This window comes from Balaenoptera acutorostrata, chromosome 17, assembly GCF_949987535.1.
Source record: "Balaenoptera acutorostrata chromosome 17, mBalAcu1.1, whole genome shotgun sequence".
Taxonomy (NCBI): domain Eukaryota; kingdom Metazoa; phylum Chordata; class Mammalia; order Artiodactyla; family Balaenopteridae; genus Balaenoptera; species Balaenoptera acutorostrata.
In genome coordinates this window covers 35,324,410-35,342,039 of record NC_080080.1, presented here as the reverse complement: position 1 = coordinate 35,342,039, position 17,630 = coordinate 35,324,410, and the positions used below count along the sequence as shown (strand labels likewise).

At 42.4% G+C, this 17,630-nt stretch overlaps 1 protein-coding gene across 12 annotated transcripts in view; it reads right to left on the bottom strand.

The window, feature by feature from the left end:
• Positions 1-17,630, bottom strand: part of NCALD (neurocalcin delta) — a 445,048-nt gene that overhangs the window by 7,187 nt on the left and 420,231 nt on the right. For all 12 annotated transcript variants that reach the window (XM_057532218.1, XM_057532216.1, XM_057532215.1 and 9 more), the window contains 2 exons: positions 10,595-10,991; positions 1,038-1,143 (listed from right to left, as the gene is read on the bottom strand). In XM_057532218.1, the coding sequence (XP_057388201.1) occupies positions 1,038-1,143; positions 10,595-10,972 (484 nt within the window). In that variant the 5' untranslated portion in view covers positions 10,973-10,991. The remainder of the gene's footprint in view (positions 1-1,037; positions 1,144-10,594; positions 10,992-17,630) is intronic.

Here is a 17,630-nt window from a genome sequence, read left to right as displayed (position 1 = left end):
TCCCGTTTGTTTAGTCTTTGCAAAACAAACTATTCGCTGTGAATCAAGGCACATAGAGAAACAGGATGTAATGGCACCTTCGTGGAGAAACAAAGCAAACAGACTGGCCTGTACCCTGCAAACCTGGATTCTCAGGCAGCTGGTGCTCCAGAGGGCATAGGGATAGAACCTGAGGCTCGCTCTGCGACAAAGCCTTCCGTCGGGGGTATATGACTGCATTTGCTCATCACTGACAAGAATTGCTGGGGATGCCCAGCAGAACAGGCAAGCTGGAAATAAAAGCAAGAGCTATAGATGGCTCAGGGCTTATTATGGACCGAGCTCTGTGTTAGCACTTCAAACTCAGATATTATATCTAACTAGGGTTGCCAGATTTAGCAAATAAAATACAGGATGCCCAGCTAACTTTCAATTTCAAATAAACAACGATTTTTAAAGTATGTCCCAAATATTGAATAGGGCAAACTTATACTCAAAAGTCATTTGTTATTTATCCAAAAATTAAATTTAATTGTGCCTCCTGTATTCTGTCTGGCAATCCAACATCTAAAATCCACTGTTCTTGAGTTCGAAATCCATCTCTCCTTTCATTTTGGTTTGCTTTGCATCCTCTTGTTGGATTTGAATTGTGGGCGGCTCCCTCAGGGTGGAATCTGCTGGCCACCTCACCCGCCAACAGCTGAGGGGTCCCACTTGGCTCCAGGAAACCCAACACCTTGGAGCATGGGCACGAAACCCCAACAAAACCCCCTGGGCAGGCTGGGATGAAAGCTACTAGGCTCTGGGTGGATAACAAGCCCCTCCCCACTTTCTGATTCGCTGGCCTGCAGGATCCAGCCTCCATCTTCCCCCTACAGGGGGCAAGCAGGATAAGCCACTTTCACAAAGGGCCTTGAGCCAGGTCCTTACAGCCAGTATCTTGTCCTCGAGTGGAATTTCCCTGCCCGGATACCCCAGCCCCTCCAGCAGCCCACCCCCGCCCCACTTGAGCAGAGCAAAGCAAAGCAAAGTGAAGCAAAGCAGCCATGGTCTCCTACCATCTCTATTGGTGTCCATCTGGCGGAAGATCTTTTCTGTCCTCTTCTCTGGGGTCGACTCATCTTCAGGCATTTTCATTACAGAGGAGACCATCTTATAGATTGCCTGCGGACAGAAGCAACATGGCGTGAGACAGAAACATGGTTTGGTTTCGCACACAGTGGCCCTATTATTAAACCTCCCAAATACAGGGTTGAAGGGAATGCCTCCCATCACGCAGAGAGCCAGCTCTGTTCCTGACCATCTGTTGTCGTAGAAGAGAGACGTGCAGTTGCTGGTGAGAGCAGCCAGGCCAGCAGAGCTTGTCCAGCGGTAAGAACCTTCAGGAGAGACAACTGGCAGGAAGATCCACTAGGCCCCCCGTGTCTCTAACTTTAATGTGCTTATGAATCCCCTGGGAATCTTGTGAAAACGCAGAAGCTGACTGAGTAGGGTGGGCTAGGGAGATGGGGGGCTTGAGAGTCCGCATTTCTAATGAGGTTCCTGTGTGCTGCTGCTGCCGTTTTGAGGTCCCCGCTCTCAGGCTGTAGGGGACATTCCTCAGGCCAGAGACAGGTCAGGGTCTACTGTGGTCTCTCCCTGCGTCCCTCAAGGGTGACAAACACTGATGGTCTGTAAGGGCCTGCCCTCCTCTTCTCCTGGGCAGACATTACCAATCCATCCCAGTGCTCTTTCCCCTTGTATGTGGCAATCGTCTCACATTCCTTCTCAGCAAGCTGCCAAGTATCCCCGGGATGGGAACAATCTGCCATCCAAGTTTTGGATGAAATAAGTATACAATCTCAGCTTGAGATAAACTGGGTACATCAGAAATCTGATGGGCAAAAGAGGGTTCTACTGAAAAGGTTTTGTGAACAGTACTGAAACTATCTCCTCTACCACCTGTGGACCCCCCGTGGAACCCAGTAAGCGCATGGAAGGCCTCAGCTGTCAAATGTTGTTTTTATTTTGGAAGCATAATGTAAAGTCATTGTTTTTATCTCCAGACCATGGTTCTGGTACTCAGATTCACTTTGGGAAAATTAGCCCTGGGAAGGAGTTTTAGAAAAAGTAGATTTTGCCAGAGGGTGGGCGGAGAAATCTGGAAAGTTCTGGAACTTGGGATGTAGTGGGAGGAGAGAAAGGAAAGCAGCTGAAAGAAAGTAGTCTCCAAAGGGGAAATGTGGAAACAAAAAGGGTTGCAAAAAGAGATAAAGGCTTAACTTCTCCGCTTTACAGTCTTGTTCAGGATCAACTCTGCCTCAAGTTCCTAAAATATTCTGGAGAAATGGGGGTAAATATTATAATCTCCGTTGATAAAAGAGGAGTGAAAAATGGACTCACCCAGTGTGTTGACTCTTGGGCTGATCCCACCCCATAGGGACCCCTCAGGCCAGGCTCCCCGAGTCTGACTTGAACACACCCAGAGCCCTCGCTGAACTGAAGCTGCCTCCACTGTGATTCTGTCTGGGAGGAAGGGCAAACTGGGAGTCATGGCTCTGTCTGGGGTGATGGGTGTCACTGGGGTAAAAGTAAGCTTGGCCACAGTCAGCTGTCCCAAGAGACGCTCACTGAAGTGTGCTCCAGAGGCGAGAGGTGAGCCATACTCTGTCTTCCTCCTGGATCCCTACTGCTGTCCCCTCCAGCCCAGGACTACACTACCATCTGTGCTGGGGTTATAGTGCCATGCGCCAAGCTGCTGGGGACACCTGACTCCTTGGGGGAGCTAGAAAAGGCCACAGAGTCAGAGACTGTTTTACAAATGGGAAACAGAGGTGCTGAACTTTCAGGGCCACATGAATATTTAGTAACAAGAGTGGAAAGCAGGAGACTCTCCATACCACCTATGTTTTGAGGTCTAGCACCCTCTCCTCAGCTTTCTTTGCTCCAACATGGAAGCTTTTCTGTAACCCTTGACTCAGAGAGGAATCGGTGGCACCAACTGACGAACACACACACACACACCCCCCTCACACGGATTACAGACTTACACAATCTAAATATTTTGTGAATTCATAAGCCCAGGAATCTTAGAACAACAACAACAAAACAGTATCTAGATATCAGTGTCCCACTAAATCACAAGTACACCTCTTTAAAGGTGTAAGAGCTGGTACATTTCAGGAGTTGTAGAGGTGATGTGGGAGGGGCATTTATGGACAAATAATAAGTTTACTTTTGCTATAAGTCTTAAGGATGTTGTGTAATCAACCTTCTTTGGGGCTGTGTTGTTCCTTCCCCAAATCTGTTCTGGCCTCGGTAAGGTCCCACAGTAGCAAGTAAAACCCACTGGTCTGGAACACTCCTTGGAACTCTCAGCCTCTAAGAGTTGAGGTTCATGAAATTCTCCTTCTTGGGATTCTGAAGGGAAGTCAACTGTGTAATAATCTAGGGGTTATTCTCTTAATACTCTGGTTGAACAAATGAACGAAAGACCAAGCAAACAGATGAATGTGTGTTTGAAAACAAGGCTCTTACACTCAACAGAAAGTCTTCAGGGGTTTAGTCTTTAGCTGTTAGGCTAAAGGAATAGGGCTGGGGCAGAGAAATGAGGATAGGTTAGTTCAAAAAAACCAAAAAACAAAAATACCCATAAAAAAAACAAAACAAAAATGAAGAAAGTCAGGACCCCCTTATATGAGGATATTTGCAAACGAGGCTTCTGGAACTGGGTAAGAGATGCAATGTCTGAGTATACTGAGAGGTTGAGAAGGAAGTGCGGGCACCTTTAAGACACTCACATTTCCAGATGGCTCTTTCATAGCACTCAGACTAGATTGTTTTTGTTTGTTTGTTTGTTTTTAATGTGTATCAGCTCACAGAAAGGGATTAGTGGATTATTCACAAAACCAGGTCTATGAACATGGGTGGTACTAGAGCAGTGAGCAAAGAGATGAGGTGACAAGCCCCAGGGGTCCCAATGTAAGTGGGTGACAGCCCTGCAAAACCTCAGTGGAGAATCATCTGTCCCTTTGCCCCTCTCTCATGGCCTCAGCAAGCCAGCATTGATTGTATTAGACCTGGGACTCCACAGTGCAGGGAGAGAAAAGACCCAACTCCAGACAGCAATCTGAAACAAATCGTGTCTTTTATTAACTCCAGTTCCCCACACCCCTCCCCCAAATTTAATGGGATTAAACCATAGAGAGGCCAGGCTACTTCCCTACTTTATTTTTAGCAATGTCAATGAGAGGCCCAGCAGGGACATCCTGTTTTTAATTAAACTTGAAGAGCCCTATTCTTGTCTCTGGGTAAATACAGCGCTATGGGACACCCAGGAACCCAGTTCTGGTTCTGCCCTAGGCAGGCTCAGGACAGCACCACCTGCGGCCAGGGGAATTACCAGCTTCCTCTTGACATATATATATATGTGATTTTTCTTTTTCCCTCTGAATGAACCACCTCTCGGAATGCTGGAAAGGAAGGGCTCATGTCTGAACTGATAAAGGTTGTGGGATTAACTGAGGGCAGGCACAATTCCAAGAGCTAAAGTTCACTCTTCTTTCTGAAGGAAACCAGACTGGCTTTTCACCAGAAGATGTAGGGTCTTCCAACAGGACACCCAAGGCCCCATGACAACCCACCAAGGGTAAAAGAAGTTAAGCAGTATAGGGTTGTTCTTAGATTATCGATAAAGAAAAGCATCCTGCTTAGAAGGATATTACATACCAGGAAAGGAGGGTAGAGAGAGGCCATGAGAATCTTTCTTGGAAATACTCTTAAAATGGGATCAATATCTATGTATCTAGAACAGCATAAGCACTTTCTTGTTTAGAGCTAGAAGAATACAGTAAGTCAGTAAATCCATAATGTTCTCCCAAAGTGCTGTAGATACTTTCACAGGCAGGGAGAGGATGGGGGGAGAATAAGGGCCCTACCCCCTTTTTCAACCAAAGCATCTCCGTTCTTATATTAGTTTTCACATAAGATTTTACTTGAAACTCATTATTGCCCAGGCCCCTGCCCCCACTCATGTTTGTTTGTTTGTTTCTTGGTAAACAGTCCTACCATCCACCATCCTGTAATCAAGTCAAAGACATCTTTAATACGGCTCTACCACCCGTCTCCACATGCAGGCAATCAACTAGACCTATCAAATCTGCCTCCTTCACATTTTTCTAAATTTATCATTCTTGCCCATTCCTCAGCCACTGTCTTGTTTCAGCTAAGTGGTGGTACCCATCATTTTTAGATATGGGCAATTACTATTTGTTTCAATCTTATATAAAGTGCTCTGCAAAGGTTGCTTCCAACAGCCCCTTCCAAAGATCCCGTTCACTCTCCTAAAAAGACATTCTGGAGCTGCTGTGGTTTAGGACTTAACATTTTGGGGGGCAATACCGAGTTTGTTTTTGGAATGTTTGACTGTGAGGTACCAGTGCAATGTCTTAGTGGAGGTGTCCATTAACAGCTGGACATAGTAGAGGTGAAGACCTGGAGGTACTCTGTTTCTTCATCCATAAAATGGGGCTAATAAGGTTATTGTGAGGATTAAACAAGATAATGCACATGTACCAGGTTGACTAATGTCCTGCAAAAATTCATGTTCACCCAGAACCTGTGAATGTGACCTTATTTGGAAATAGGGTCTTTGCAGATGTAATCAAGTTAAAATGAGATCATACTGGATTTGGGCAGGCCCTAATCCAATGATGTGTTCGTATAAGAAGAAGGAAATTTGGACACAGTCATACAGGGAAAATGTCACATGATGACAGGAGAGATGCGGGCCCCAAACACCAAGGATCGCCAGCCACCACCAGAAGCTAGGAGACAGGCATGGAGCAGATCCCCCCAGGAGTCTCTGGAAGGAACCAGCCTTGCCCACACCTTGACTTTGGACTTCTGGCCTCTGGAACTGTGATAGAATAAATTTTTGTTGTTTGAAACTGCCCAGTTTATGGTAATTTGTTATAGCAACCCTAGGAAACTAATACAGTGTGGAAAACACTTAACACTATGCCTGGCCCATACAAGCACTGAGAAGATGACTTCCCAGAACTAATGAAAGGAAAAGGGGGCTGAGGCTAGAACTCTGCTTGGGAATATCGTTGTTTAGGAAACAGGAGAAGACAGAGGAGTCCACAAAGGAGACCTGGAGGGCACAGCCGAGTGGGGGGCCTTTGGGTAGCAGGCACTCACTTGTGTTGCCAGATGCCTAACTTCAACTCTTAAACTATAATGTGGCTTGTCACAATAAGATTAATCCCCTGATAAGAAAGGGATAAGCCAAACACAACTGATAAACAAACACTAAGGTTAGTTCTTAGAGAAAGTCACTAACCTGGGCAACTGCTTTAAAGAATTTTCTCCGGGAGAGAAATCGAAGTTGCATTCTAGAGTAACATCTGTGGTCCACACTCATAACTGAGAATTAGGCAAGAGTTTGCAGCTGAATTCCCAGGGGCCATATCAAGACGGACCAGAAGCTTTCACCACACCACCCGCCCCCAGCCTTTTCTTTCACCATCAGAAGAGCACAGCGTTTCAGGTCTCCAAGGCACATATTACGAGTGACATAGTGTCTACGACACCAATTTAGAAAGATCTTTGGGAGAAAAAAATGCCACTCAGGAAGTGGTTTTGGAAAGAATGTAACCAAGTCTTTCTGGTCCTGATTTTGATCCCTCAGGGCACAAATACTCACAAGCTGGTTGTCTAAACTGGTCACAGGTGGTGCTCTTGAGACCAGGTCAGATTAATTTGTGAGTCTGTTTGGTGTTTGTGGACAGTAAACCTTTGCATGGCTAACACCATAGTCTCCCTTCCTCTTCATCTGGTTGCTGTATGGATACATATGCCTTATTCTGATGAGTGAATCAGGAAAAAAAATTCCCATATTGCTAAAAGAAACAAACAAACAAAAATGAAGTCTTCCGTGATGGGCTGCCAGCATAAGCCCAACCTCCTTCCTTTAGTTTTCATTCATTCAAAGGGTGTGAAAATGTAGACTAAGGGTGTTATGAAGTTCACTCTGCCTTATCAAAAGTGCTAATTAACCTTGAATCACAACTAGGAGGGAGAGTCTGATTCCAAGACGACACGTATTTGAACACCAACTACTTTAAAGCAATCATTACCATCCAAGGAATGAATATGCTAACTAGAAATGATCGCAACCTGGTCATTAAAGTGAGTTCCCTGAGAACTGCTAAAGGTAACACTGTGTTAGCCTATATATTCCTTTCCGAAAGTCTCTAGCAGGACTTGAGAACAAGTCCAGACAGCCTGTGCCCCAAAAGTCCCGATGCATGAAGCGTACCTATGGGCTCAGGGCAACAGCTCGGAGTTGGGGAATTCCTGTTGCCAACCACATTCTCTCCTGGAAAGATGATCTTTCTGTTACTTAAATCCTGTAAGCATCAGAGCAGCCCAGAAGTTTTAGCTTATTCCCAGCTGGGATGGTGTTTGGTGGGAAAGACAACAGCTGAAGAAGCCTGGGAACTCCTAAAGTCATCTGCACAAGAATATCTCTTCTGTGAGTTCCACCAATTGGAGGTTTAGCTGGTTTACCTCCCTTTGTTTTGTGAACATACATTTATATGACTAGGTAAACTTAACTTAAAACTTAATGGGAGACTCTATTACTTTGTCCTTTGAATGGGAAATGACCTCCCTTTATTTTGCAAGGAAACATCCTGTCTCAGCTCCAGAAACTTCTATAGAATAATAGTAGTCAACATTTACTGAAGGATCCCCCATGAGAGGCACTGTTCTAGGTACTCTACTTGTAATAACTGTTTAACCCTTACGGTTACTCTTGAGGCAGGTGCTATGATTGGTCCAGTTCACAAATCATGAGAACAATGTACAGAAAGGTTAAATAACTTACCCGAGGAAGAGAAGGAAAAGGAGATTGAAAAAGGAGAGGGGCAAGGTGATATTGACCTGCTTTGCTCAAGACAACCGCTCTCACATGCCAATTCTTCCCTTGACTCCCTCTTCATCTTTGTTTTGGATCCAGGTGATCAATTTTTGTCTAAGCCTGTGATTTTCATTCAATCATAAGAGTAAAGCAACACAGATTATGTACTCCTACCCAATGACAGTCCTGTAGTTAAAACGTTCTTTCAAGGGTCCTAGTTACTTTCTGAGAACAGAAGGGGGTCAGTTTCACTCCCTGTTCTTCCTGCATTCTCTCCCTGCGGTCCTGTTGATGGATCCCTAAGTTCATGTTCCCTCACCCCCAAGATCCCAGAGAGCATCTGAGCACTCGTGGTTCAATGCGCAACGCTACTCACATGCTCGCTGCCCGCTTCCTGAAACACAGGCTGCGCTGGGCTGGGTGTGGGTGTTCAGACCTGCCTCTGGCTGGGCTCAGGGACAGAGAACTGTGTGGGGCAGGAAGGATTCTCCTTCCTCTTGCAGCCGGGGGGCTGAGACTAGGGCCCTCCCCACCCCAGGAGAGGATCTGCCGTTACGGGAGAAACGTCAGAATTGTGATCTGGCTTAAGACTCATGAGAGACGGTTTTGATGCCAATAATAAAATATTGGGCCTAAATCATGTTCCTAAGTTTGTCACTTAAAAAAAACAAACACATGAATGTGAAAATGTTTGTGTAAGACTCTAAAAATAAATCTGCATATGGTTTTGCTTTTCCACCCAGATGTTGATATAGCACAAAATTATTCTTTGGAAGAAGGAACATAACTGCGTTTGGACATATGAGGTAGACTGAATAATGGCCCTCCCAAGATGTGCATGTCCTAATCTCTGAAACCTGTGAATACGTTACCTTACACAGTAAAAGGGACTTTGCAGATGTAATTATGTTACGGATCTTGAGCTGGGGGGGTTATTCTGAATTATCTGGGTTGTCCTAGTGTACTCACAGGGGTCTTTATGAGTGGAAGGGAGAAGTAGAATGAGATAGCCAGGGGAATGGCAACGTGAGAAGAACTCAATCCACTGTTGCTGGCTTTGAAGTTGGATATAAAGGGCTACAAGCTAAGGAATGTTTCAAAAAGTAGGAAAGGCAAGGAAACAGATTTTCCTCTAAAACCTCCAGACAGAATGCAAGCTGCGGACACCTTGATTTTAGCCCAGTGAAACCGATTTCAGATCTCTGACCTCCAGAACTCTAAGATAATAAATGTGTGTTGTTTTAAGCCACTAAGTTTATGGCCCTTTGTTACAGCATCAAGAGGAAACCAATACCGTGTATTTCAGTGTTACAGAGTCCACAATAGAATCCTTCCTACCAATGCCAGGAAAAACAAAAGGATTCCAGTCTGTTACCACCAACACTATTCTGTGGATACCAAAATTAAACCATAGGAAGCAACAATAAAGAAGAAAAACTAGAAAATTTATGGAGTTCCACCCTCCATTCATTGACAAGCCTCATTATAAACTTGTTTGGACCCTGATCTTCACCCTGACCACTTACTAGTATTTGCAGGTGAACATCATGAATTTACATTTTACATTAAATGGCTTGAATTTCTGAGTCTTGGAGGGACAGAAGTTCAGCAAGGAATTTATGTGCTGACACTTGTAATCAAGCTGCAGTTTCACTTACTTTAACAAACAGAGCCTTAATTTGTGTATGATTCTGCTGGCCCACAGCCTGCCTCCATCTTATCACTTTCTAACAGGTATTTTCCCAGACACCTAAAAGACAGTGCCACCTCTGAAGCGATTGTAGCATCTGCAAATATGCACTCTCCTAAATAGTGCAGACCAGCTAGAACCAAACAGTGAGAATCCCCACAAAGGCACACAGCTTCTTGGGACAGTGACATGGCCTGAGTGTGGACTTTCAAAGAAGAGGGGGTGGTGAAAGGAAAAACGACCCCTTTTCCTGTTCTGTTTGGGAAATTTACTCTGGATGAGTGATTTGGGGAAATAAAATGGAGTGCTTCCTATTAAAATGATGGAGGCCTTGATTCTGCACTGTTTGTATCTCTGATGAGATAGAAGCTAGATTAGAGATACCTACTTTTATTCAAGTATCTAATAAAGTTGGAAATTAGTGATGGCAGTGATGATGAGCTTTTCTATAAGGCTGGCGCTGTGCTAATAAGCATTGAACACAGAGATTCAGTCTAATCTTAAAACAATCCCACAGCAGTGGGCACTGCTGATAGTTCCATTTTACAGATAAGGACACTGAGGCTCGCTTGGGTTAAAGTCACAGAGGTAGTGACTGAAAGAGGCAGGATTTGAACCCAGGTCAGAGTCTGATGATTAAACATCACTCCAGGCTCTAGGTCCAGGCAGGTCATTGCACTGAGTAGACGGAGTGGCCACAGTGAGCATGACCAGCTGAAAAGTGCATGTCCCTCTGTAGGGAGGAGTCACCAAAAAGCCCCAGGGCACCTATGCCAGGCAAGAACGTGGGCCCAGTGTGGCCAGAGCTCCTGAGTTTCCAAGAGATGCTAGCCAATCTGCATGTTTATGTGTAATCTCCCTGTTTTGTATATGGGTTCCACATTTTCAAAGACACTGGCTAGGCCAAATCAGTGCCCAGGCGGACCACCAGTTTGCAATCTCTCCACTAAGCTATACTGTGGACTTCCCAATTCTTACTGTGACTCACACTCTTCTCTTTGTAAAGGGCAAGGTCCACGTACCTGCACAATCTCGAGCATTTCTGCCTTGCTGATGTAGCCATTTCCATCCAGGTCATACATGCTGAAGGCCCATTTCAGCTTCTGCTCCAGCTTCCCCCTTGACGTTACGCTCAGGGCTATGATAAATTCTCTAAAGTCTATTGTCCCATCTCCGTTGGCATCGAAGGTGCGAAAGACGTGCTCTGCAAATTTGGAAGCATCCCCATAAGGGAAAAAGTTCCCGTAAATTTTCTTAAACTCCTCCATTGACAAATGTCCACTGGGGCAGTCTCTCAAGAAGCCTTTATACCATTCCTGGATCTCGTGCTCTGTAAAATCTGTGCTTTCCAGCAAGTCCTGCATGACCTCTGGGCGCAGCTTGCTGTTCTGTTTCCCCATCTTGGCAGCAAGAATTCAGCTGCAGATAAAAAAGAATACAGTATATATAGTTTTTTAAACCTGTTCTTTAGAGGCACATTTTACAATCTGTGATTGTTCCTTTGGGAAAAAGAAATAAACTGTTAGTCCAATAACATTGTCTAGGGTTTTCCAACATTGTGGTCAATGAAACAAAATGTTGAAAGATGGGCAGGCAGAAGATGCACAGCAGAACTATCACGGACCAGAAAACTGATATTTCTTCTACACAGAGCCACCCTAAAAAGAGGAGATTTATAATGAAAAAGAGAGAGAAAGAAAGAGAGAGAGAGAGAATTAATTGGTTACTTAGTTCTGCCTTATCTATTTGCAAGAGGTTAAGCCTGGCTTTAAAAAGACTGGGGTTCTAACACCCAATCCAAGTATTAGCAGGGAGAATTAAAGGAAAGGAACAAAAGAGAGCGAGCAAAAGAGATAATTTAGCACGTTTTAGACAACTGCAAATAAAGTGCTTGGGTACCTTCTGAATATTATAAACACAGACATGAGTAAGGAAAACAGAAACCCATCTAATTCCATTAAATGCCACCAAGCTTGGTCAGTTATTTAAATCCACAAAGTCAAATCACTGTCAACGTTGGGTTAGATGGTAAAGATGATGTTTCATAAAGTTGTTTATGTCCTATGATTGTGGCTGATGAAATGGGCCAAATTTTCCTTTTTAAAATACAAATAACTTCATATTTTATCATAATAGTAGCACATCCATAGTAAAACAGTTAAACAACACAGTGATGCATAAAGACAAAGTTAGCATCATTTCAAATCTTAACACTTAAGAGATAACCACTGCCAGCATTTTGGTGTGTGTCCTTCTAGATTTTTCGTATGCGCCCTTATCTAAATATGCTATTAATAAATGTTTTAATACATTTACATTTAATATATTTACATTTTAGTACATTTACATTTCAAAAAACAAGAATATATACCCTTTGTTACATATTTTAAAACTTAATATAATGTGAGGAATAAAGGCAACCTTTATTAGATGGGGAAAAAACCTGTAATTATCATCTTCCCATTCACAGAGCTATTCAACATTAACCGAGTGCCATATACCAGGCATGTTTCTAGTGCTGTGAATGCAAAGAGTAAGATGTGTCCCCTCCTCCTTAAGGGGTACCCAGTTGTGTATGTATGGAGGTGGTAGTGGCAGTAAGAGGACAACACAATAAAAATTCAAAACATGGTATCAGGGGAATGGACATGGTGCAGTGAGAGTACATAGAAAGGACACTCAAGCCAAAAGGGGACATGGGTGCTATCAGGGAAGCCTTCTTGGAGGAGGTGATATCTGAGCTTAGTTCCCATGTCCAAAGTCTTATGATTTAAGCATGGTTAAGATAAATCCCTTTTAATAAAGAGACTCTGCACTTATATTTTACATTTTTCTTGTATTGGAAACATAGAATATATAAAAGATAACACATCCCCATTTTAATAATGATTGCCAGTTTCTTTGAGATTTTCACTTTGTGGTGTTTATGTCTGCCTCCCTCCCACTGCAGGGTGAGCTCCTTGAGACGGAGTCTTGTTGAAGTTACTTTGTCTCTCTAGGGCCCATCACAAATAACATTGGGTGAGTTAATGAATGAAGAAATGACTGATAGACAGATAAATAATTACAACGTGGAAATATGGAATAACCTTCTTGGAAAAGGAGTCTTTCTGCCCCAAAGATGAGGCCCTGGCTTTCATACGGTTATTTGAGACACTAAAGGTATTTGGTAGTTAAGCCTTGGTCTTGGGGTCTCTTCTGCCCGCTAATTTTATTGAGATCTAATTGTCATAGAGCATCGCATAAGTTTGAGGTATATGACATAAGACCTGATATATGTATATACTGGGAAATGCTCACCACAGTAAGTCTAGTTAACATCTATCACCTCGCATAGCTACAGAATTCTTTTCTTCTGATGAGAACTTTTAAGATCTACTCTCTTAGTAACTTTTAAATATACAACACAATATTGTTCACTATAGTCACCATGCTGTACATTGCATCCCCAGAACTTATGTATCTTACACTGTAACTGGAAGTTTGTACTTGCTGACCACCTTCACTCAATTCCCCCTCCCCCCGCCTTGGGATGTCTTAGATTGAATTGCCTGTGTACCTATTGCCCCACTAAAAATAAACTTCTTGAGGGCAGGGTTTGCATCTCACACTGCTCAAATTCTTTATTATATCCACAGTTCAGGAAATGACAAACATCTTAATTAGTTGCCAAGCTGATTGCTTTTGTTTTCTGAGTTCTCACTGAAGGCAGAACCGGCCCACTCTGGCTCTGAGGCAGGCATCCCCGAAGGGTAGCGTGACAGAGCTTCCTCCCTAGTAGCAGGACTAACAGTTGCCCTAATTATTTACTTTCAAAGGTGCCCCTTTATGCAGAATCAGGCAAATACCATTTTATGCAAGAGCAAAATTAAACTACAACTCCAGGCAGAGCACAAACAGAATTTATAAATTGAACCTTTCAATAACTTTCACTTCCTTCTTGTGTCCCTTTTATTTTTTTCTCCTGGAGAAAAAAAAGCAAAGTTGGAGAGGCTGGTTTGTATTAGAATTTTAAAACTGTCATTTAGTTGCTAAGTTGGCAATTTGCCTGAGGCAAGAATTCAGAAACATGAGGTAATACATAATACATGGATTTACAGAGCTCCGAAACATTTTATGGAATTTACAAGTAATTTTGAGTTTTCCTTTTGGTGAGTTCTTTAGAGGATAGCCCTTTGGTGTGGTATTCAATCAAATCACTGTTAGAATACTTTGGTTCCGTGCAAATTACGGAGTGCAAGGCCTTGGGAAAAAAATGCCACTTTGATATTTAAATCCACTCTCTTAAAGAATGATTTGTTTCCCAGGATATATAAAAAACTGTTTCTTCAAAACCGAACTTAAGTTCCCTTCCCAACATTTAAAAAGTGCTTCTCATTTATTAGCTGTTTTTGCCCTAGAAACAAATTGCCTCAACATTTTGGCTAAGACTCCCACTGAGACTGATCTGTGTGCAGCTATTTTTCCGGTAAACAGTAATTAAACCACATTTACAAATTCATTAGCACAGACAGGCCATAACACAAACAAAGCAGAAGAGCATGGAATAAGCTATCTGGGAAGCGGGTGTTTGCAATTTAGTCCAGAACTTGTTTCTGTAGATAACTACAAACACTTTACTAAGTATGATGTCTGAACTTGAGAAAACCATCTGGACTTGGTTAGGCTGTATGACAGAAATCTCCGGGGACATAGGATAGCATTTCATTCTTGAGGGAGGAAGGGAAAGATAGAAAAATGCCTGACAATACCTTTTTTTCTTTGGAAGACAGGAATTTCTGCTGTTTGAGTTGAAGAGGGGGAAAAAAATAACATTAAGGGAAATGCTACATTAATTAGCAGTCAAGAAAACAAATCATCTGGAGACAGAAGCTGCACCTCAGGTCACATCCATTTAATCACTCCATATTTGGTCATTAAAACATTTATTTTGTGCCAGTAGAACATAATGAGGAAAATTCAGGCCATGGAATAAAAATGCTTTTGGGTTCAAAGCCTGGCTTTACCATTGACTAGCTCTCAGGTAATTTACTTAGTTTCTTGGTGCACCTCAGTCTTCTCATCTGTGACATGAGTTCAGTTGTACAAGTTCATGTCTCACTGATTCTATGTGAGAATTAAACGAGACAGTCATGTGTGTAAAGCTCTGGCATTGAGTCAAGGCCAGATGCTATGGTCAGTGAAAACTGCATCTTATTCTTTTTTTTTTTTTTTTAGTATTTATTTTTATTTTTTTTTTAAATTTTATTTATTTATTTATTTATGGCTGTGTTGGGTCTTCGTTTCTGTGTGAGGGCTTTCTCTGGTTGTGGCAAGTGGGGGCCACTCTTCATCGCGGTGCGCGGGCCTCTCACTATCGTGGCCTCTCCCGTTGCGGAGCACAGGCTCCAGACACGCAGGCTCAGCAATTGTGGCTCACGGGCCCAGTTGCTCCGCGGCGTGTGGGATCTTCCCAGACCAGGGCTCGAACCCGTGTCCCCTGCATCGGCAGGCAGATTCTCAACCACTGCGCCACCAGGGAAGCCCTGCATCTTATTCTTTTTTTTTTTTTTTTTTTTTAAGTTAAAATTTTATTTATTCCTATTCACAAGTCTGTAAGGTAGATATTTTTAGATCCGTTTTCTACTTAAGAATATTAAAGTTCAGAGAGATTGAGTAATTCACCTGTGATCACACATGTATGTAAGTGGCCACTACTCAGGCAGTTTTTTTTTTTTTTTTCAAACATCTTTATTGAAGTATAATTGTCTTACAATAGTGTGTTAGCATCTGCTTTATAACAAAGTGAATCTGTTATACATATACAATATGTTCCCATTTCTCTTCCCTCTTGCATCTCCCTCCCTCCCACCCTCCCCATCCCACCCCTCTAGGTGGTCACAAAGCACCGAGCTGATCTCCCTGTGCTATGCGGCTGCTTCCCACTAGCTATCTATTTTACATTTGGTAGTGTATATATGTCCATGACACTCTCTTACCCTGTCACATCTCACCCCACCCCCTCCCCATATCCTCAAGTCCATTCTCTAGTAGGTCTGTGTCTTTATTCCCGTCTTGCCACTAGGTTCTTCATGGCCTTTTTTTTTTTTCCCTTAGATTCCATATATATGTGTTAGCATACTGTATTTGTTTTTCTCTTTCTGACTTACTTCACTCTGTATGACAGACTCTAACTCCATCCACCTCATTACAAATACCTCCATTTCATTTCTTTTTATGGCTGAGTAATATTCCATTGTATATATGTGCCACATCTTCTTTATCCATTCATCTGTCGATGGACATTTAGGTTGCTTCCATGTCCTGGCTATTGTAAATAGAGCTGCAATGAACATTTTGGTACATGACTCTTTTTGACCTATGGTTTTCTCAGGGTATATGCCCAGTAGTGGGATTGCTGGGTCGTATGGTAGTTCTATTTGTAGTTTTTTAAGGAACCTCCATACTGTTCTCCATAGTGGCTGTATCAATTTACATTCCCACCAACAGTGCAAGAGTGTTCCCTTTCCTCCACACCCTCTCCAGCATTTATTGTTTCTAGATTTTTTGATGATGGCCATTCTGACCGGTGTGAGATGATATCTCATTGTAGTTTTGATTTGCATTTCTCTAATGATTAATGATGTTGAGCATTCTTTCATGTGTCTGTAGGCCATCTGTATATCTTCTTTGGAGAAATGTCTATTTAGATCTTCTGCCCATTTTTGGATTGGGTTGTTTGTTTTTTTGTTATTGAGCTGCATGAGCTGCTTGTAAATCTTGGAGATTAATCCTTTGTCAGTTGCTTCATTTGCAAATATTTTCTCCCATTCTGAGGGTTGTCTTTTGGTCTTGTTTATGGTTTCCTTTGCTGTGCAAAAGCTTTTCAGTTTCATTAGGTCCCATTTGTTTATTTGTGTTCTTATTTCCATTTCTCTGGGAGCTGGGTCAAAAAGAATCTTGCTGTGATGTATGTCATAGAGTGTTCTGCCTATGTTTTCCTCTAAGAGTTTGATAGTGTCTGCCCTTACACTTAGGTCTTTAATCCATTTTGAGTTTATTTTTGTGCATGGTGTCAGGGAGTGTTCTAATTTCATACTTTTACATGTTCCTGTCCAATTTTCCCAGCACCACTTATTGAAGAGGCTGTCTTTTCTCCACTGTATATGCTTGCCTCCTTTATCAAAGATAAGTTGACCATATGTGTGTGGGTTTATCTCTGGGCTTTCTATCCTGTTCCATTGATCTATATTTCTGTTTTTGTGCCAATACCAAACTGTCTTGATTACTGAAGCTTTGTAATATAGTCTGAAGTCAGGGAGCCTGATTCCCCCAGCTCCATTTTTCGTTCTCAAGATTGCTTTGGCTATTCGGGGTCTTTTGTGTTTCCATACAAATTGTGAAATTTTTTGTTCTAGTTCTGTGAAAAATGCCAGTGGTAGTTTGATAGGGATTGCATTGAATCTGTAGATTGCTTTGGGTAGTAGAGACATTTTCACAATGTTGATTCTTCCAATCCAGGAACATGGTATATCTCTCCATCTATTTGTATCATCTTTAATTTCTTTCATCAGTGTCTTATAATTTTCTGCATACAGGTCTTTTGTCTCCTTAGGTAGGTTTATTCCTAGATATTTTATTCTTTTTGTTGCAATGGTAAATGGGAGTGTTTTCTTAATTTCACTTTCAGATTTTTCGTCATTAGTGTATAGAAATGCAAGAGATTTCTGTGCATTAATTTTGTATCCTGCTACTTTACCAAATTCATTGATTAGCTCTAGGAGTTTTCTGGTAGCATCTTTAGGATTCTCTATGTATAGTATCATGTCATCTGCAAATAGTGACAGCTTTACTTCTTCTTTTCCGATTTGGATTCCTTTTATTTCTTTGTCTTCTCTGATTGCTGTGGCTAGGACTTCCAGAACTATGTTGAATAATAGTGGTGAGAGTGGGCAACCTTGTCTTGTTCCTGATCTTAGTGGAAATGGTTTCAGTTTTTCACCATTGAGGACAATGTTGGCTGTGGGTTTGTCATATATGGCCTTTATTATGTTGAGGAACGTTCCCTCTATGCCAACT